Genomic DNA, 19,953 nt, shown 5'->3' on the forward strand with positions numbered 1-19,953 from the left:
GGGCGGGCGGGGAGGTTTCCAGCATCCTGAATGGAATGTGTTTCCTGGGGCCGAAAAGGGCTGGGCACCCCTCCCCCCACCACCAGGACCAAACACAGGAGGACGGGTCAGTGGACCTGGTAGCGACCACAGGACATCCAGGCAGCCTGTGGGGAGGGGGGGCGGGGAGGGGGGTAAAACATGCACTTGAGCCCCTGAACCCCGCGGCTCGCCGGGCTGGCCTGGCGCAGACCTGCTCCCCAGGCCTCTGCATTTTTGCATCTTTTTCTCATCGCGGGGCGGCTTGTCTTTAAAAGGCTAAATGCTCGGCACTAAATTTGGTCACAGAGCGCGCGCTCCAAGATTCCCTGGAATGTCCTCAAGTTTCAGCCGCTCTGACAGGGAGCTGGGCCCGCCCCTTCGGGGGGGGACTGGCCTCTCCTCCCCGCCCGCCAGCCGGGCAGGCGCTGGGGCTCATTGGCTGCTGGGCCGACCGCTGGTCCACTCGCCCGCCCGGCCGGAGGAGGCTGCTGCTCCCAGTGAATCGCCCAGCACCTGCCTCGCGCCCGCGGGCAGAGGAGCCCGGTCCTCGAGCAGCTGGGGGGTCGCTCCACGCCCATCAGCTCCGTCCAGACCCACCTGTCCAGCCCGCAGCGGCCCCCCTCCCCGCCCGGCCACCGCCCCCCCTCCCCAAGAGGCGCACCCTGTTGCCAAGATGTCCAAGGTCGCCAAGTACCGCCGGCAGGTGAGCGAGGACCCCGACATCGACAGCCTGCTGTCCACGCTGTCCCCCGAGGAGATGGAGGAGCTGGAGAAGGAGCTGGACGTGGCGGACCCCGACAGCAGCGTGCCCGTGGGGCTGCGGCAGCGGAACCAGACGGAGAAGCCGGCCACGGGCAGCTACGACCGCGAGGCCATGCTCACCTTCTGCGAGAAGGAGACCAAGAAGCTCATCCAGCGGGAGCTGTCCCAGGACGTGGACGTGAGTGAGGGGGGCCGCGGGGCGAGGGGGGCCGCGGGGAGAGGGCGGCTGCGGGGCGAGGGGGGCCGCGGGGAGAGGGGCGGCGGAGGGCGGGAGACCCCGTCACCCCCCAGGATTGACGGTTTCAGGAGGACCCCTCCCTGGGCTGGCCTGGGACTCACCCAGTGCCTGTGTCGGGAGGGGCGGGGGGGGGGGCTGGCGGACAGCACCCCGCGTCAGAGGGGCTGCGGGGGGGGGGGCTGGAGGTGGCCCTGAGCGTGGCCCCCACACCTGTGGGCTCCTTCACCCGCTGTGAGGGGAGGAAGGACAGGTGCGCCAGCAGGAGGAGGCGCTCAGCCCTCCCTGCAGGGACCGGCTCCTTCCCGGAGGCTGGGCAGGGGGGCTTCCCACAGCCATGGAGCCCCGGGTCTGGGAGGCGGGGCCTGTGTGGCTTGAGTGACATTCCCGGGAGGGGGGCTGCACGTTCTGGGGGAGCCTCTTGAGGGAGCGGCCCCTCCTCCGGTCAACTCTGTGCCAGGGGCCAGGCCCCTCTGCTGGGCAGGAAGGTGGACCCAGCAGCGCCCGCCCAGGAGGGGTGGCAGCTCGGAAAGCACCGCCCACATGGGGCTGGGCGGGAGCCAGGCCTGCTCCCCATCCTTGTTGTCCCGGGTTGTTTGTGAGTTTCCCGGACAGACCGCTCCCTCCCACCTGGTCGTTTGCCTGGGGTCCTGGCGAGAAGAGGCCGGTCCCTCCATCCCCGTCCTGTTCTGCTCCCGGGGATGTGTCCTCGCAGAGATGAGGGCGGTGTTTGCAGTCACAGGCACGTGGTGACCGGATGGCAACCCTGGCTCCTGGAGCGTGGGGGGCAGGAGGGTGGGAGGAGGGGCCGAGGGCCTGGGCTCCGCTCTGCCCCCACCCGGGACCACGTTTAAGGTTTAGGAGGTCGGGAGGCAGGGGAGCCGGGAGGCTCGGGCTCACCATCCTGGGGGTTTAGCAAATGCTAAACCGTTTGCAGGAAAGTGAGAGGTGCGCCCCCCCCCCCCCCGTGGGGCCTCCTTGGGAAGCAGAGAAGAAAGGAGATGTCCCCACAGGCTTGGCACCTCTCAGTGCCCCCGGGGCCCCCAGTCCTCGGCTCTGTGCCCATGCCCAGCGCTCCTGGGCCCGCCATTCCCAGGCGGAGCTCAGACGCACACTCTTAGTCCCAACGGGGAGGTGAGGGCTCTGCCCCAGAGGCTGATTCCTACAGCCTTTTCCTCAGCCAGAACCATGCAGGCCCCCCCTATCCCCCCCCCCCCCGTGCACACTTTATGCCACGGAGCCGAGCAGGGCGTGCGAATGCGTGCGCTCACACGGCACCCCCTCTGCCCGCTTTCCCTCGTGGGATGTCTGTCCTCACCCGTCCCAGGGCCTGTGAGGGCAGCGCGACTGGTCAGCGTTCAGGGTGCATCCTGAGCCTTGGGCAGGGTCCTCTCTGTCAGTCGGGGTGAAGGGGGGAAGCCCAACAGGTGGCTTCTTCAGCCGCCTCGGCAAAGTGGCGGGTGTGCGGCCAGCCCTGGGTGTGAGCAGCAGCCCCTCCGTCTGTGTGACCAACTCACAGGGCACCTACCCGCTCGGTCTCCCGTCCACCAAACGCCCACCTCAGAGGGTTGTGGAGAGTCTTAACGGGCCGGACGGGCGGCACGGGCTCTGGGCTGGCGTGCAGTGGGCACTCCGCGACCGACCGCAGCCATGAATCACCAAGTCCCCGGAGGCCAGACCCAGCAGTCGGGGAGTGAGCCAAAAGCAGATCTCCCCCTCCCCCCCTGCCCGGTCCCCCCAGGGCGGTGCACGCCCAGCTGGCTGTTCCCTGAGTGGCCAGAGGAGTAAACATGCCGGGGAGGACATCACAGCAGCAGGGCGGGGGGGGGGGGGGCAGGGGGGGGGCAGGAGCTCTCACTGACCTGCCCGGGCCTCCAGAGGTTGGTCAAAACAGTGAGGCCACCTCCGCAGACTCAAGGGGCATGGACAGAGAGCCTGCCGTACGCCCAGCACCCTCACCTGCTATTCTGTTTAAGCTCCACAGATCTTGGGAAATAGGTGGTTTATCCCCATTATACAGATGGGGACACTGAGGCACCGGGCGGTTGAATGGCAGCCCAAGGTCACACAGGGAGCAGCCAGCCTGCCTGGCTGAGGACTGTCCCTCCTCCTCTGCCACACCAGGCCGGCCTGAGCTTGTTGGCTCCTTAGGGTCAGGGACCCCAGCCTGAGAGGTTCCATGTCCCGTCTTGTGGTCTTGTTATGGGAGCAGCGGCTGCAGCCAGGCTGGTCCCGTCCCCCACGACCAGGAGCGAACTGTTAACCGGGTGCCGGTTAGAAGTTAACACTAGCAGCACCGGGTGAGAGAGGATCAGGGCGTCAAACTGTTGGCCCCGGGTGAGGGTCAGGGAGCGTGTCCTGCCTGGACATCGGGGGTACGAAGGAATTCGGTTAATTCCTCGTGGGTGGGATGGTGCTGTTGTGGACATTCGTTGTAAAGCAGCGGTTCTCAGCCTGTGGGTCGCAACCCCTTTGGGGGCCGAACGACCCTTTCGCAGGGGTCGCCTAAGACCATCGGAAAACACATATGTCATTACATATCGTTTTTGTGATTCATCGCTGTGCTTTAATGATGTTCAATTTGTAACAGTGAAAATACATCCTGCATATCAGATATGTACATGGCGATTCATAACAGTAGCAACATGGCAGTGATGACGTAGCCACGAAAATAACCTTATGGTTGGGGGTCCCCACAACATGAGGAACCGTATGAAAGGGCCGCGGCATGAGGAAGGTTGAGAACCACTGTTGTAAAGGGTCCTCGCCTTGAAGACAGGAAAACTGAAGTATTCCCGGAAAACCGGGGGGTTAGGGAATCCGCGTTAAAACACTACAAGGGAGTGGGGGGCGTGGAGGGGGAGTGGGGGGCGTGGGTGGAAGGGCCTGGGCCCACTCACACTCCAGGGGCTGCGGCTGGAGGTGGGCTGTCGCCCCAGCTTCTGTGTGTGACATTTCCCTCGCTCACTTGGGTGCCAACAGCGGCAAGGCAGGCCCAGCTGTGTCTTAAGCTCTGGGTCTTCCTGGGGCGAAGGCGCCCCGAGGTTCATGATGGTCTCATGAGTGCTGTGGGGGGCGTGACCATCGTCATGAGTGCCCCCCCAGCTCCTGTCTGTCCTGGGGTCTCAGGCCCCTTCCTCCAGCGGGGAGGGCAGCCCCTGGTGTGAGCACCAGCCCCACGCTGTCCCCACCTGTGTCCCCACCGGTCCTGCCCATTGTCACCTCTGCTTGTTGAGCGAAGGTCAGCCCGGGTCAAGGTGAGGGGCGGGGCTGGGCAGAGCGGACGTCCTCCCTCCCTTGAAAGGGGCCGGCTCTCACTCACCTGTGCGCCCTGGCCCTCCCTCAGGTGGAGGATGGGGCCGGGCAGGTGTGCAGCCCACGGCGCGTGAAACCCGGCCCTCAGCTCAGGTTTCGGGAACTGGATCCCCAGCGGGTCAGCTCGTGTGTCCTCGTCCGTCCCAAGTGGAGTGAGAGCCTCAGCCTCCTCCCGGCTCCTGCCTCCCTCACCAGGGCCGGTCACAGGCCGGGGCACCGCGGGGCAGGCGGCGGCTGGAGGAGGCTCTGGCCCACGCAAACTGCGGGGCGGGTGGGACTTGAGAGCTCCCCCTGGGCCAGCCTCCTGACCTTCCTCCCCCACCTGCCCTGGTCATGCCCAGCACCCAGGAATCCCCACAGGGATGGGGTGCCGCAGGGATGGGGTGCCACGGGGATGGGGTGCTGCAGGGATGGGGGTGCCGGGAGCCTCCCACGCTGCAGCCCTAACCCTCAGACTGCCCTTTACAGGGTCTGCAGGGCACTGGGCAGCACAGCCCTCGATTAAGGGGATTAACCGGACTGGTCCTCGCCCAGAATAGCCCTGGAGGCAGGGAGGGGGGCAGAGAGGTGGAGGGGCGCTGACGGGGGGCGGGGGGGGGGGAAGCAGGCGCCCGGCCAGGGTTAGAGGAGGAAGGAGGCGCCTGTGGGGAGGACACTGCGGACACTCCCTGCCCAGGGCCTGCACTGCTCGCCCGTCGCCTATAAATGCGCTGAAAAGCCAGTGGGTGAGGGAATGAGGAGGGAGCGAGCCAGTGGGGAGAAGTGGAGAAGTCTGGGTGTCACCCCCCCCCCAACTCCCGCCCCGCAGGCTCCAGGGCCGGGAGCTCTCCTTGTCCGCAGCCGCGGGGACAGCCAGGCCGCCTTGGCAGGGCTCAGCCTCACGGTCCGGTCCCCAGGGCCACGGCGGACTGGACGCCCGGTCGTCACCAGGGCGCTGTTTACCAACAGCCGGGAGGGAGGCCCCTGCTCCTGCCCCCGGGACAGCCCGGGCTCCTCACTGGCCACTCGCCTGCCCTCGCTGCCCCCCGAGACCCTGAGCAGCGGAGGCGGGGGGGGGGGGCAGCTCCCCGGGCGCTGGTGCAGGATGACCGGGCCGGGTGCTCGAGCCCAGCTGGGCCCGGACCGCCCTGCTCTGCTGGGGCCGCTGGGGGACCGAGCAGGTCGCCTCCCTCTGAGCTGGGTCCCCGCCGCAGGTGGAGTGGCGCCTGGTCCTGGGGGGATCGGGGGAGGCCCTGGCGGCGCTGGGCCGGAACCGGAGGGGAGGCAGCTGGGCAGGCGGTGGCCGCGGGGGGCAGGGCGGGCTGTCAGGGGGAGCCCAGGCTCAGCCCCGTTCAGGGGGCTGGGCAGGCGCGGGGTGGGGGGTGGGGGGCGCTGCTCGGCTCCAGGTGCGGACGGGAAGGCGCTTCCCACCGCGATCCCGCGAACGTCAGTTTCCACCTCGACCTCCCTCCCCCAGGAGAAGGGGGGCCCTGGCTCCCCCCAACCCCGCAGGCCCCGCCCACGCCCAGCTGCGCCTCCCACAGCCTTTCCGGTTCCCTGATTCTCTGGGTCTTGTCGGCGCCGCACGGAGCACTGACGGCAGGATTTTCCCACGCGCTCTTGTTGGATATAAGTTACACTCCGGGGCCTCCCTCCTCCTCCCCCCGGAGCCCCCCTCCTCCCGCGGGGCCCCCTCCTCCCCCCGGAGCCCCCCTCCTCCCCCCGGACCCCCCCTCCTCCCCCCGGAGCCCCCCTCCTCCCGCGGGGCCCTAGCTGACCCGGCCCGGCCGCAGTCAGCCTTGCGCGCAGGACCAGGACCACCGGGCGCCCTTTGCCTCCGGCTCCTCGGCGTCCGCAGCAGCTGTTACTTCGCGGGGCGCGGGCCGCGCTTTACCCCCCCGTTTCCACTCACAGATGTTTGCGTTGCTCCCGTTTGAGGGGATCGCCAGCCACGCTGCTGGAGCGCGCGCGCGTTGCGACGTCATTTCTGCTGGAGTGTGTGCTGTGACGTCACTTCTGCTGGAGTGTGCGCTGTGACGTCATTTCTGCTGGAGTGTGCTTTGTGACGTCATTTCTGCTGGAGTGTGCGCTGTGACGTCATTTCTGCTGGAGTGTGCACTGTGACGTCATTTCTGCTGGAGTGTGTGCTGTGACGTCATTTCTGCTGGGCGGGGACCTCGGGGTGGGTCCTGGGAAGTGGTGGTGACTGATGTTCTCACCTGCAGACAGAGGCGATGCCTGATGGAGACCTGCGGAGGGTCAAGTGCATCCGTGTGAAGGTCAACGCATGACCTGTAGACAGTGAGCTTTAACCACCCGGGGGCCGTCACCCTCACTCCCAGTGACGCCCTCTCTCAGGGAACGGGGAGCGACCGCGCCCTCCAGCACGGCCTGCCTCCTGTCCTCACCCCTGTTGGGAGGTGACACTTGCCCGGCTGGTGTGGCTCAGTGGTGGAGGGTCGACCTGTGAACCGGGAGGTCACGGTTCAGTTCCCGTCAGGGCTGATCCCCAGGGTGGGGCCTGCAGGAGGCAGCCCGTCCATGATTCTCATCAATGATGCTCTCTCTCCCTCTCCCTTCCCTTCTGAAATCAATACAAAAAATTTTTTTTTTAATTTTAAAAAAGGTGACACTGGCCGTAACTGGTGTGGCTCAGTGGATAGAGTGTCGGCCTGCGGACTGAAGGGTCCCGGGTTCGATTCCAGTCAAGGGCATGTACCTTGGCTGCGGGCACATCCCCAGTGGCGGGTGTGCAGGAGGCAGCTGATCGATGCTTCTCTCTCATCGATGTTTCTGACTCTCTATCCCTCTCCCTTCCTCTCTGTAAACATTCAACAAAATATATTAAAAAAAAAAAAAAGGTGACACTGGACTAAACCCCAGGTCAGACCCTCTGCCCAGGACCTTTCCGGAAGGAGGTGCAGGACGTGTGTCCGCTTCCTGCCTCCCATCCCCGCCTCGCCCACGCCCACTCCGCGAGGACAGACCTACTTTCCTGTCTAGCTTGCGTCTCACTTGCTCGTCCTCGGCCTCAGCCTCAGTCTCCTGCTGAGACACCCCCCCCGCCCTCCCCCCCAGCTTGTGGCTCATGGACCCCGACTCCCTTCCGAGAGAGGTCCCACCCGGACAGCGTAACTCTGGGGGTTGAAGCCGGCTGCCGCAGCCCCCACGGTGCCTCTTTATCTCAAAGGGACCCCCCCCCCCCCCGCATCTCTGCTTTCGCCTCGCAGACGGCCTCGAGTCCTGTTTCACTGAGGAACCTGAACTCGGGTGAGAACGGCTGGCACTCAACGCGGCGCCCGCCCCATCACAGGCTGCGAGGCCTCCAGCGGGCCTCCGGCTCCCGCCCGCCCCCTCCTGGGCTCTCATGGTGACTGTCCCCCTGGGATCTGTCTTGACTCCGCCCTCCTGCCCTCCTCTCTGTTCCAGCTGGTCCCCCCAGCTGGTCCCATCCGTCTGTCCATCCCTCTCTCCCGCCAAGGGCTTCCTGTGCCCGCACCTGCCCTCCGGGCTGGGTGACCTGCTCCACCGCGTTCAGAGGGCACCGCGGGCCCTTCTCTCACTTCGTTTTTAATCCTCACCTGAGGGTGTGTTTATTGATTTTTACAGAGAGGAAGGGAGAGAAACATCAGTGTGAGAAACATCCATCAGCTGCCTCCCATACTCGCCCTGACCCACACGCTAGGCAGCGCCCTGACCGGGACTGGCACCCACAGCCTTCTGGTGCACAGGGCGACGCTCCAACCACCGGCCGGGCCCTGGTGCCTCTCACACACACACACACTCAGCGCGGGTCCGGCTTCGTCTGTGCTTCCTGCAGGCGCTGAGGACAGGCCTGGCTCTCCCTCGGCCCGCGGAGCCCAGCGCCCAGCTCAGTGATGTCAGGAAGGGTAGGGTGCGGGCGCCGTGCCTGTCCTGCGTGGTGAGCCTGGTTACCCGTCCGTCGCTCTCTGCTGAGACGGAGGGCGACTTCGTGTCCACGTCCTCAGCCAGAGGCAGAGCTGGCCGTGGTCCTTGTCCGTTTTACAAGCAGCCAGTTCGCTCCGAGCCAGGCCTGGTGCTGTGTGTTCTGCACAGAGGACCTCCAGGCCTCGTGCGCAACCTGTTCCATTCCCCTCCTCCTCCTCCTGCTCCTCCTGCCCCCTCTCCTCTCCGGGACCTGACATTTCCCGCCGACTCACCCCGTTCGCCTGCGATCCCCGTTCCTCCGTGGCCGAGGCCGCCAGTTCCCACCCTCCGATCCGTCCCCAAATCTGGGAGGCTCCTGGGAGGCTCGGCCCTTTGCCTCCCGATCCAGACGAGGGGCTGCGGCTGAGGACTCTTGGGGCAGAGCCTTGGGAGCGGGTGTGAGGAGGTGGGCGCGAGGCCCAGAGGTCGGGCACGCCCGGTGCAGGCAGACGTGCCCAGGAGCTGGAAGGTGGGCACAAAGGCCCAGAGCCCAAGACCAGCTCTTCTCAGCCAGGTTCCCCACAGGCCGCCCGCCGTTCCCAGGCTCCCCCCGACCCCCCCCCCAACAGCAGGCTCTGGATGTGCCGGAGGAGGTGCCCGAGGGCGGCCCGCGATGGGTGGGGGCTCACAGCAGGCCCGAGTGGGCACCTCGTCCTCCCCAGAGCTGGCCTGTCCCTGCCCGACTGCGTTCACAGTCCCCCGAGCCCGGAGACCCCGCGCCGGGAGTCAGGCCCTGCCTCCTCGCCTCAAAGGCACAGGGTGACCCCGGGGGCGAGGGCTCCTCTAGACGGAGCGTTCGCTGACGCCATCGGCCCCGTGGGGTCTGTCCGCCCCGTGTGACCGCGACCACGGACACGGTTGGTTTTTACTTGTTAAAACCACATCCCCCGTCGCTGAGAATGCCTCCGGGCCTCCTTGGCGGTGGGTGTTGTCGGAGCCGTTGTGGCGGGGCCGAGCCGTGTGCCTATATTTGGACATTTACATGGTTCCCAATAAACACGCGCCCCACGGCCCCAACAGACCTCAGAGCCAGCGCCTCGCTGTGGCCTGTGGCGCCCGTTCCCGGGGAGGGAGCCGGCCGAGTGGCCGGTGAACAGCCCTCACACGGTCACACCGTGTCCCCCTGCGGGACCAGGGCGGGCGCAGGGGCTGGGCCTGGAGCCCAGGAGACCGTGTCTCGCACAGGCAGCCCCGCGGCTCGGGACCGAGGTCCTGATGCGGATCCCGTGACCCTGGGAGGTGCATGGACTCAGAGGAACGCATGTGCCTGGTCCCTCCGTCGGGGGTTGGGGGTGGGGGGGGGACTTGTTACCACGTGAGGAGAGGACGGGCTCCACGCGGGAAACTGCAGGTGCAGGAGGAGCTGGAAGGCGAGGCAGCCGGCCCATCTCCCGCTCCCCAGGCCCCGCCCACACGCGGAAGGCCCGTGACCAAACCCACCTGGTGCCGGCACCAGGCCAAGCAGGCACCAGGCCAAGCAGCGTCCCCCCAGGAGAATAAGGGGAGCGTCATGCGCCGGCTGGGCTCACAGAGGCACAGCCTGGGGGCTGGGGGGCCTCCCTGCCCCCTCACCTCCCGCCTGGACTTTGGGGAAGCCTCCAACAGCCTCTTCCCCTCCAGCCTCGGGCCTCCACTCCCTCCCCAGGCAGCGGCCAGGCTCCTTGAGCCCACGCCTGGGCAAGGGGCCCTCCCTGGATAGAAGCTGCACGGTCTCCATCGATGTCGGCCTGAGCAGGCAGCCTGCAGGCTCCTCTCAGCACCCTCAGCCCCCGCCCCGCCCCCCCCCCCCCGGCAGAGAACGGGATACCCCGGTGCACTGTGCTCCCGTCTCCTTTCTCCCCTTCTGCCCCCCCCCCCCCCGACTCTGCCCAGTGGTTCCCGTCCAACCCGAGCTCGCTGGCCCTGGCCCTGCTGTCGGAAGCTCACTGCTCCCAGCGCAGGTGGCCTGCGCTCTGCCCTGCACCTCCTCATGCCACTGCGGGGGTGGGGGGGTGGGGGGGGGGCTGGGGGCTGGAGGTGCCATTCCCAGGAGGCGAATGCCATAAACCGGCCCCTCCGCCCAGCTCTGCTGTCAGGCCCAGGGCGGCCAGACTTGTCTGACCGAGGACGTGTGGGCCCCTCGTTCAAGGACCAACCCTTTTGAGACAGGACCGCAAGCCTTAACCCAGCTGGGCCCTCTGCACACGGGGCTGTGGGAGCAGAGGTGCAGCCTGGCTTGCAGCAGCAGGAGGCGGTGGGGGCCAGGCCCGCGTGGACGCCCCCCCCAGGGACCAGCAGCCCCGTTTCGGAGGCTCGTCAGGCGCTGCAGACCTGCTGGGCAGCGAGGAGCAGGGAGCAGGCCGTCCCAGGGCAGAGCTGAAGTGACTTGTTTGTTTCTGCAGAGATTTCCCAGTTTCTCCAAAAATGGGGCTTCGCCGAAAGCTCCCCATGAGTCACGGCCCGCTGGCTGAGCCCTGAGGTGCAGGGGGCAGGACACTGCCCTGCCCGCCGAGAGGGCAGAGGGAGCGGCCGGGAGGCCCAGGCCGGTGGCTGCTCTCCCATCACTTCGCGTGGATCCCAGCCAGGGACGGCCCGGAGCCATGTGGCCGTGGGGCCTGGAGGAGACGGGAAGACAGGCAGGTGGCCGGCCACAGGCGGTCAGGGTTCTCAGGGGCCGTCCTCCACTCCCCTCGCGTCCCCACCTACAGCTCCCTCGGGCCGAGGCCTGTGCCCTGGGGACGCCCTTGGTTGTTTCTAACGGAAGCCCTTCCTCCCACAGGGATGACTAGCCAGGGAGCCTAGAGCCGGGCCAGGCAGAGAATGACCTGGGGGGGCCCAGGTGCACCCCAGCTCTGGGACCAGAGCCGCTGGCCGGGCCGGGCTGCCTCTCAGAGGAGCTCCCAGAAGCCCAGCCCGGGCGGGCAGAAGGCTCTTCTCCTTTTAAGGCCACGAGCTCGCGGGGCAGCCCCAGCCCGTTCCTGGCCGCTTGGAGGAAACGTGATTAATCAGCCTGTTTTCATTCGGTTCCTAAGGGGCTGGCACAGGCCCCAGGAACAGCCACGCGCAGGCCCCAGGGCCGGGGGCATCCGGGGAGCCCGGGGGAGGGGCGGGAGGGGGCTCTGGCCGGGAGCCCTGGGTGAGGGGGAGGCTGGTGCTGGGTGCTGTGGGCAGCAGGCACCCCCGGGCCCAGAGGGAGGCTGGGGAGGGTCAGAGAAGGTCAGAGGTCAGGGGAGGCCACACTGACGCGGTGGCTGCTGGTGAGACAGGTCTGGAGCCCTTTCCCTGAGCTTGTGGGCGAACGTGGTCACGTTTTCACCTCTAAGGGCCCCGTCTCCTCTGAGGGCAGCTGGAGGGCGGCGTGGGGGGTCCTGCAGGGGGCACCGCGGGAAGGAGGTGCAGGGACAGGAGGGCAGCTGCCCCTCCAGCTCCCGTGGGCTGGGGGAGAGGGGGTTCGCCGGGCAGACTGGGCTGGTCGCAGGTGTGTCCTGGCCCGAAAGGCGACCCATCGGTTCCTCGTGTCCGGCTGCCGTCTGTGCGTTTCCTCTCCTCCCTCCCTTCCTTCCAGTCGAGGGGCAGCCGGGCTGCTGCTGCCTCCGCTCCTGAAAGGGGGGCCTCAGGTCTCAGAATGAGAGTGAGGGGCTCCCCCCACCCCCACACGGGCACCAGGCCCAGCAAGTCCCTTCAGCCGCCCACGGGCAGGGGGGAAGGGCACGAGGGATGGGCAGAAGGGGGGAGGGCAGGAGGGACGGCACATTCCAAGGACCTGTCTCACCCGGGCCCTGGCCATCCCTCTGTTGTGATTCTGGGGGATGGAGCCAAGGACTCGCTGCTAAATAAACCCAACCCGCTGGGGGGGCTGGTCCCCGATGGCATGTTTGTGCTGCAGGTACAGGCTGTTCCACAGGCCAGTGCTCCGTCCTCCCCACCCGGCTGGGGGGCGGTGCTGGGTCCTTCTCCTCCCCCACCCATCCCCGTCCCCCACCCCCAGCTCCCCTGAGAGAGGAAAGCCTTTCCACCAACCAGGCCTCGCCCTCCCTCCCTCTTACACGTTGTAAAGGCACGCCAGCCCCTAAGGTCCCCGCTGCTCTGAGGCCTGTCCTGGCTGGTCAGTTCGCTCTCACATCTGCTCTCAATGGTCCTGCCTCCCAGCTCCTCCAACATAGGGGGTGGCAGTGCTCCCCAAAGCGGCCTGAGAGCTGCGGGACGTGCCCCTTCCTCAGGGTCTGTGGTCACAGCGGGTCACAGGGTCCTAATCTCCCCGCTTAGAACAGGTACTGGCTGTAGAGGCCCCGTGTCTGGGACCCGCTGACCTCCCTGGAAGGCGGGGCCAGCCCCTGGGTGGGCAGGTGAGGCCCTGACCCGCAGCCCAGGTTGCTAGGGGGGTGCGGGTGAGGGGGTGCGAAAACTAGTGACCAGGATGACAGATATTTTCATGAAATTATAAACAAAGTAATGCAAAAAGCCTCCATGAACACAAATTCAATGTAAATACAGACCGGACCTGGGTTAGGGACTTGCCCTTTGGCCTCCGTCCCAACATGGCTGACCGTGGCCCCACCTGGACACAGGCCTAAGTCTTGGATGGGAAAGGCCCCGGGGAGGGGCTGCCGCTAGGTGTCCCCGGGGTCTCAGCCCTCGGGTTCGGGGCTGGAGCCCGGCCCTCCGGGTCCTCAGTGGTCACAGAGCGTCCCCACCCGTGTCCCGTCGCCATCCCTCTCCCCCGGGAGCCAGCGCCTCCTGTTTATTTTCTTTTCTGAATTCTTAGGAAAGCAAGCAAGCGGAGACCAAGACAGACGCCAAGAATGGCGGGGAGAGGGGCCGCGAGGCCAGCAGGAAGGCCCTGGGCCCCAGGCAGGACTCGGATGCGGGGCGGGCACCCCGGCGGGGGGTCCTGAAGAAGGGCTTCTCTCGAGACAAGGATGACGCTGAGACCAAAGGCGCCCCGCAGCCCAGGGAAGAGAAGCTCATCCGGGGCATCGACCGGGGCCGGGTCAGGGCGGCCGTGGACAAGACCGAAGGGGGGGGCAGTGGGCGGGGGGACGGCCAGGCCCCCAAGAAGGAGGAGGAGCCGAGGGGGGGGCCCAGGAGCACTGGCCTGAGCAGAGACAAGGATGAGAAGCAAGAGGACGGGAAGGGAAAAGGACGGGGAGAGCACACAGAGGCTGCGCGGAAGGAGGCCCCAGCGAGCCAAGCCAGTGCAGGAGCCAGTGCGGGCCCAGCCACGAGGAAGGAGGCCCCAGCGAGCCAAGCCAGTGCGGGAGCCAGTGAGGGCCCAGCCACGAGGAAGGAGGAGGAGAAGGTCACCCAGGAGGCGCCCCCCAGCCTCAAGGCGCCCGCAGAGGAGAAGCAGAGTGTGGCGGCCCAGAAGCCGACCCCGGGGAGCCCCGCCAAGCCCCCCGAGGGCCCGGCCCCCGCGGAGGAGGAGGCGGCCCCCAGCATCTTCGACGAGCCGCTGGAGCGCGTGAGGAGCAACGACCCCAGCATGACGGAGGTGAACGTCAACAACTCGGACTGCATCACCCCCGAGATCCTGGTGCGCTTCGCCGAGGCCCTGGAGTTCAACACGGCCGTGCGGGTGTTCGCCCTGGCCAACACGCGGGCCGACGACCACGTGGCCTTCGCCATCGCCATCATGCTCAAGGCCAACAAGACCATCACCAGCCTCAACCTGGACTCCAACCACATCACGGGCAAGGGCATCCTGGCCATCTTCCGGGCGCTGCTGCAGAACAGCACGCTCACCGAGCTGCGCTTCCACAACCAGCGCCACATCTGCGGGGGCAAGACCGAGATGGAGATCGCGGGGCTGCTCAAGGACAACACCACGCTGCTCAAGCTGGGCTACCACTTCGAGCTGGCCGGGCCCCGCATGACCGTCACCAACCTGCTCAGCCGCAACATGGACCGCCAGCGGCAGCGGCGGCTGCAGGAGAAGAAGGGGCTGCTGGAGGTGCCCAAGGTCAAGGTCGGGGCGCCCATCAAGGGCTCCCCCAGCCCCTCCCCCCAGCCGTCTCCCAAGGCCTCGCCCAAGAACTCACCCAAGGGAGGGGGGGCTCCGGCCGCCCCGCCGCCCCCACCGCCGCCCCTGGCCCCGCCCCTGGCCCCGCCCCTCATGGTGGAGAACCTGAGGAACTCACTCTCGCCGGCCACCCAGAGGAAGTTGGGGGACAAGGCCCTCCCCGCCCAGGAGAAGAACTCCCGCGACCAGCTGCTGGCCGCCATCCGCTCCAGCAACCTCAAGCAGCTCAAGAAGGTGAGTGCGGGGAGGGGCCAGCGGGGCCACTGGCGGCAGGACAGACGCCCGGGCGGCCGGTGGGCCTGGCCTCCAGGGTCACCGCTGCCCCTCAGGGGGACTGTCCTCTAGCCTCTCCCTCCAGCTTCCCCTCCCCCTAGAAGAGACACAACACGCAGCCGCCCCAGAGGGCGCGGCCCCCTGAACTCCCGCCCAGAGTGGCCAGCCTGACCGTCCATCCCCAAGGCGCCCGGGAGAGTCAGTGCATGCAGTGCAGGGACACCCACTGTCCGGCCCACGACCCCGGGGACAGCAGCCATGTCGGTGAGGCCTGGGCAGCAGGAGAAAGGACAGCGTCTCCTGTTGCACCCACGTGTCCACCCTCAGGCCCACTCGTGCGCCCGGGCCCAGGAACAGGCTGGAGGTGGCTGAGCCTGGCCGGCAGCTCCCTAAACGCCCTGCCTTGTCCTTACAGGTGGAGGTGCCCAAGCTGCTGCAGTAGGGCCAGGCTGCGGGCACCGCCCCGGGCCGCCCAGACCCGCCCCCGGCTGGCCTGCTGCGTCCTGTCCTGTCTGCCCGGGGTCCTGAGGCCGGGCCACGCCCTCTCGTCCGGATGTTTCTTCTCCTCGGGCGGATGTTTCTGGGCAAGAAGAGTCCTTCAGGCACCGCTCGGAGGAGATGGCGCGGGAGCCAGGGAGGATGTGCACAGGGACCGGTCACGGCCCAGCCCCGCCTCCAGGGCCAGGATTCAGCTCTGAGGAGCCCTGGGCAAGGCTGCTGGGCTGGTGTGCAGGGCAGGGCAGACGATGGAGATGGAGAGGGACGGGGATGGGGATGTCCGCTCCCCTCCCCCCGGACTAACAGAGCCTGGACAGACGGACAGTGCCTGGGGAGGGAGGGACAGGCGGCAGCTGGACCTGAAGGTTTGATGCCAAAGCAGACGTTTTCCTACACCCACTCGCTATGTTGTGAATCGCTGTCTTTCCATAAGATTTTGATAATATATTCCAGCCTTTCGCTGCGCCTGGCGAGGCCCCTCTGTGCTGTGCCGAGGCGCTGAGCCCCACCCCGCTCCCCGGGGACCCTCGCCGCCCTCAGCGCACGTTCACTGCAGGGTGCGGTGTGGGGACAGCCCCCGAGCGGGCTGCCCAGGTCCGGACCAGGCCCCCGGGTCTGCCCCTGACGCTGCGGCCCTGGAGGTCCCGCCCGGACGGGCAGAGGGAGCCAGGCCGGGCTGTGAGGCGTGTTCGCTCCGGCCCCGCCTCCCTCCATGGGGTGCACCACACGCGTCCTCCCGGCTGGACGGCCTGGCACCCCTGGCCCCGCAGGCTGACCGCTGCCTGGGGTCGGAGTCACGAGCGGGTTTCCCTGCCTCCGTGGCGGCGGGCAGAGCCGTTTCCCCATCTGGGGGCTGCAGAGGTCTCTGCTAGGAGTGGCCACAGTGGAGGGCACCGAGCCCGGGCCCCAGCCCCCCTCCGCCCTCGGTGCCCCCGGCCGGGGCGTCCGCTTCTCCGCGCCGTCCGCCCTGTGCGCACGTCGCTGTGCTGGGGCCGCAGCTCCGAGGAGGTGGGGCCGCGTGGCCCGCACTTGGCAGATCACGTCCCGCCCGGAGGTCGGCGGCGGCCAGGACCGCCCCGCGGGGAACAGGGGGGGAGAGGCCCCTCCAAGCCTCAGGCCCCGCAGACCGGCCCCCGGGGAGCCCTTTCCACCAAACCAAGGACGGAGGACACCACCGCCCACCCGCGGGCTCTCCCTCCAGCCCCGGGGCCCCAGGCCCGGGTGACGCCACCCCCTCGGCGCCCGGGAAGACGGAGCGCAGCGCCACCTGCTGGCGGCCCCGCGCAGGCTCCCTGGTGACGTCACCCTCCCGGGAGCCAGGCGGCGAGGGAGGCCTCCCCTGGGGACGCCCAGGGGCAAGAGCCAGAGGGTCGGTCCGCGCCCGCCTTTCGCGGGGAGGGAACGGGGTCAAAGGGAGCAAGTCCATCCGCGCGCGCGGCCTCCTGCCCGCGAGGATGCCCTCCACGCACCGCTCCCCGGTCCCGGCTGCTCCGCGCTGGGCTCTGGCTGCATGTGAAGCGTCCTCTCCATCCCTGTGCCCAGACCCCGCAAGTCCCCCGAGGCCCCGGGAGACGCCAAGCCCTGGGGGCACTGCTGCTCCCCGGCTATCGGCCTGGCCTTGGAGACCCCCGTCTCAGGCCCTGCCCCAGGCCGTCTGGGTGGCAGAGACCCCTGGGGGCATGGCTGGCACACTGGCCACCTGCAGACCCTGCCCTGGGCCCTCGGAGGAGGGAGACGGGGCCTCAGTGAACCGAAGGAAGGAGCAGCCACACGTCTGACCTGTCGCGGGCCGGGCCCGGGGTCGGGGGCCGGGGGGAGGAAGCTCTGTAATGAGGGCACCTCCCCACCCAGGGCAAGGCCCGCCTCATGGGCCGTGGGACCAGCCCTGTCCCTGCCCCCCTCCCGCCCTCTCATGTGTGGAGCCGGCAGCCTGGCTGGAAAGTGAGGACCCTGGACCACGTGAGTTACCTCTCAGCTTTAATCGTTTTAATCGGCAGCCCAGCCAGGGCCGTGGGACAGCCCGCCGGCTCCAGCGGGCAGGCGGCTGACAGAGCCCCACCCAGCCCCCAGGGCAAGCAGGAGGGTCCTGGGAGCAGAGGGACCAGGGCGGGGACCCACACTGCGGCCCTCCCCTGGCCCCCATTAGAAATAAAAATAGTGCAGCAACGCCAAGCCCCTCCGCCCCCACCAGCCCTCATTCATGGCCAAGTTCCCGCCCAGCTCCTGTCCACTTCCCTGCACGGCCCAGGGGGTGGCTTGGTTGGGGGCCTGTTGAGTGGGTGACCCCTGCCACCCCCAGGGCCAGTGGCAGACACAGGGGGGGCCCCTGTGATGGCAGCAGACACGGTCCCTCAGGTTCCGGGGTAGGTGCGCTGCTGTGGCAGATAAGGGGGAGGAGCTGGAAGCCAAAGAGACAGGACGTCGGGCACAGGAGCAGTGAGGTGACCTCACCCCCGGGGTGCAGGGGATTCGGGGAAGAGCCAGCCTGGGGGGTCTCAGCTCAGGCAGAGGGCGTCGGAGAGGGACCCAGGGTGATCGGGGGACGGGGAGGTCCTGGCACAGGGCTGGGGCAGGAGGAGAAGGGCTGGATTGCTCACTCACCTGCAGGGCTGTAGACAGGGGGCCCTGCCGGGTAGAGAGGAGGCTGGGGAGGAGCATTGGGGGGCCACATGAAGCCCTGGGGTGGGGGGGTGGGGTCAGCCTTGGAGTCCGGGGGGTATGGGTACATCGCCGGCTGGAGGGCACCCCTCATTGGAATGTCCTGGCCTGGGTGGGGGGACAAGGTCAGCGTTGAGCTCTCCGCCTCCAGGGGGCGCCGTCACCCCTTCCCAGGGTGCCCAGGTGAGCCCCACTCCTGCTCGTCAGAGCAGAGCAGGGTGCTGGGCGCGAGGCCCTGGTGGCTGTCTGTCTGTAGAGACCCCGGGAGTCAGAGCACAGCCTGGGGGCGTGTCCTTGGGCCGGGACAGGGCAGCAGCTCAGGGCTGGAGCTGACCATCTGCTGACTTGTCCCCAGCCCGTCCCTCCCACATGGACCTCCCAGGCCCATCACCCACATCAGCAGCAACGCTCACGGCCCAGACCCCCACAGACACCCGTGCATGTCTGAGTGGCCGTGGGGGTGTCCACGGAGCTCCGCGGCTGCCCTGGGCGGGCCCCACCTGTCTGGGCTCCTGGTGGCAGCTCCGTCCCCACCTGAGGGGCCCAGCAGCCGCTGGCGCCGGCGGACCAGGTAGCGGCAGATGCAGAAGCAGCAGCAGCAGATGGCGACCATGGCCATGAAGAGGGTCACGGCTGTGACCAGGCCCACCACGAACTTGGGACTGGAGGCGAAGAACGGGTCGTCTCACCCGCAGCTCTCACGGCGGGCACGGCAGGGACCCCAAGACTGGGCTCCCGGTCCTGGGAGACCTCTCCCTCCCGGCCCGGTGGAGGTGACGGGGACCGCGTGCCCGGCACCCTCCGCGGTTTATGCGCGGTCCTTTGGGAAGAAGCCTGGACTCATGAGCTGGGGCACCTGCATCTTCTCAGGGGAGCCCCGGCCCAGACACCCCGCCGGCGGGCGGCGCGCCTCCTGGTCACAGCTCCGTCCGGGACGCGGCCTGCGGTGGGCGCAGACCCCGGCTCCCTCCACAGGGCCCGACCGGGAGGTGGAGGCGGCGGGAGGGAGATCGGGCCCAAGAGGGCGCCTGGGAGAAGGGACAGCGCGGGGGGCGCCCACCTGAAGACCAGGCAGCGCTTCTGCTGGAACTCGGACAGGCGCAGGCTCCGGTCCCCGCAGCAGTAGCGCTGGCGGCAGGTGCCACAGCAGAAGGTGAGGGGCTCGCAGCTGAAGCCCAGGCGCCATGAGTCGGCCTCGTCCAGGTACCCCAGGCAGTCGGTGCTGGCCAGCGCTGTGGGCGGGTGCTGGGGGCTACCAGGCGGGTCCCCCGCCTCCCTTAGCCCCCCATGGCCCTTCCCCCAGGGACCCCGCTCCCCTGGTGGTCCCCACACACCTGTGGGGTCCCCAGCCCACGGGTGCTGGCAACACGAGTTCCCCTTGGGGCTCAGGGGTTGGCTTCCAGGGCGTAGACTCCATCCTCTCCCTCCTGCTCCCTGCCAGCACCCCCAGGGGCTCGGGGACCCCGCTCCTGGCTCCCTGCCCCTTACCCAGGGGGGCCCCCAGCAGCAGGAGGGCGATGGCCGTGAGGGGCATGGTGGGAAGAGGGCGCTGCGGGTCCTTCCCAGTGCCAGGCACGGTGTGGTGGCCGCACGGACGGCGGGCAGCGGTGACCACGCCCCGGCCCCGCCTGGCACGGTCCCCTCGGCGGTGGCCCGTCCCCGCGCAGCGCCCAATCCGTGCCCTGGGCCCGAGCAGCCCGGATCCGGTGCCGCCCCCTGGAGGGCAGGGCTGGACCTCCGCTGGCCTGTCCAGCCCAGGACGCCGGGGGAGGCTCCCAGAACCGGCCCCGCTGAGGCAGCTCCGAGCCGCTCTGTCCCCAGCTGTGCCTCCCGCAGGCCGGGCCTGCCCGCCGCCGGCTCCCGCGGCCCCGCCCCACGTGGGCGGTGTGGACACCGGGCCGGTGCCCAGCCGGGCTGTCCGCTGGGGCCCGCCCCGCCCCCAGGACCAGGGCCCAGCCCGCTCCCCGTACCTTCACCGCGGGCCCCGCCCCCCGCGGCCGCCCCTGCCGGTTGGTGTCACGTGGTCCCCGAGAAACTGCCCCTTCGCTCATGACGTCACCCTCTGACCCCAGCCCCGAGGCGGGGCTCCCGGTGCAGGGGCAGCAGGGGGCGGGGCGGGGACGAGGGGCTTCCTGGCCGGGGCAGCAGGGCGGGGCCTGGGTGCCGCTGGGGGACGCGGCTGAAGCTGGAGGCCGTGTCGCTGCCCCGGGAGCCGCCCCCGGGGATGGGACCGGCTGGCGTCCTTCTCCATTCCTCCCGCGGGTCC

General features: G+C 68.5%; 2 protein-coding genes and 1 long non-coding RNA gene across 5 annotated transcripts; 1 reads left to right on the forward strand and 2 right to left on the reverse strand.

Annotated features, from left to right (window-relative positions):
• Positions 1-451: 451 nt before the first annotated feature.
• Positions 452-15,493, forward strand: LMOD1 (leiomodin 1). 2 transcript variants are annotated; one of them, XM_036355030.1, is made up of 4 exons: positions 452-961; positions 13,005-13,472; positions 13,530-14,492; positions 14,947-15,493. In XM_036355030.1, the coding sequence occupies exons 1-4, from the start codon at positions 695-697 to the stop codon at positions 14,971-14,973; spliced, it is 1,725 nt and encodes a 574-aa protein (XP_036210923.1). In that variant the 5' UTR covers positions 452-694; the 3' UTR covers positions 14,974-15,493. The 2 variants fall into 2 exon arrangements, with proteins under 2 accessions (XP_036210923.1, XP_036210922.1); XM_036355029.1 differs by having other exon boundaries at positions 453-961; positions 13,005-14,492.
• Positions 3,562-4,910, reverse strand: LOC118678887. Its single transcript, XR_004975058.1, has 2 exons — positions 4,341-4,910; positions 3,562-4,084 (listed from the first exon to the last, which is right to left on the reverse strand). It is a non-coding gene; the product is annotated as an uncharacterized LOC118678887 (long non-coding RNA).
• A 1,499-nt stretch (positions 15,494-16,992) lies between the features above and the next one.
• On the reverse strand, positions 16,993-19,648 carry SHISA4 (shisa family member 4). Of its 2 annotated transcripts, XM_036354845.1 has the most exons (5): positions 19,176-19,648; positions 18,748-18,919; positions 18,222-18,349; positions 17,631-17,795; positions 16,993-17,427 (listed from the first exon to the last, which is right to left on the reverse strand). In XM_036354845.1, the coding sequence occupies exons 1-5, from the start codon at positions 19,219-19,221 to the stop codon at positions 17,381-17,383; spliced, it is 558 nt and encodes a 185-aa protein (XP_036210738.1). In that variant the 5' UTR covers positions 19,222-19,648; the 3' UTR covers positions 16,993-17,380. The 2 variants fall into 2 exon arrangements, with proteins under 2 accessions (XP_036210738.1, XP_036210737.1); XM_036354844.1 differs by lacking the exons at positions 16,993-17,427; positions 17,631-17,795; positions 18,222-18,349 and having other exon boundaries at positions 18,367-18,919; positions 19,022-19,648.
• Positions 19,649-19,953: the final 305 nt, after the last annotated feature.

Source organism: Myotis myotis, unplaced genomic scaffold (assembly GCF_014108235.1).
Source record: "Myotis myotis isolate mMyoMyo1 unplaced genomic scaffold, mMyoMyo1.p scaffold_m19_p_21, whole genome shotgun sequence".
Classification (NCBI taxonomy): Eukaryota; Metazoa; Chordata; class Mammalia; order Chiroptera; family Vespertilionidae; genus Myotis; species Myotis myotis.

What these genes read in the sequence shown, in the direction of transcription:
- SHISA4 (XM_036354844.1), bottom strand. Translation starts at nt 19,221, where the DNA reads ATGCCCCTCACGGCCATCGCCCTCCTGCTGCTGGGGGCCCCCCTGGGT. An exon ending in GTGGGCTGGGGACCCCACAG is followed by an intron (nt 18,920 to 19,021) that starts GTGTGTGGGGAC and finishes ACCCGCCCACAG; the next exon opens with CGCTGGCCAGCACCGACTGC.
- LMOD1 (XM_036355029.1), top strand. Translation starts at nt 695, where the DNA reads ATGTCCAAGGTCGCCAAGTACCGCCGGCAGGTGAGCGAGGACCCCGAC. An exon ending in AGCTGTCCCAGGACGTGGAC is followed by an intron (nt 962 to 13,004) that starts GTGAGTGAGGGG and finishes CTGAATTCTTAG; the next exon opens with GAAAGCAAGCAAGCGGAGAC. An exon ending in ACCTCAAGCAGCTCAAGAAG is followed by an intron (nt 14,493 to 14,946) that starts GTGAGTGCGGGG and finishes TTGTCCTTACAG; the next exon opens with GTGGAGGTGCCCAAGCTGCT.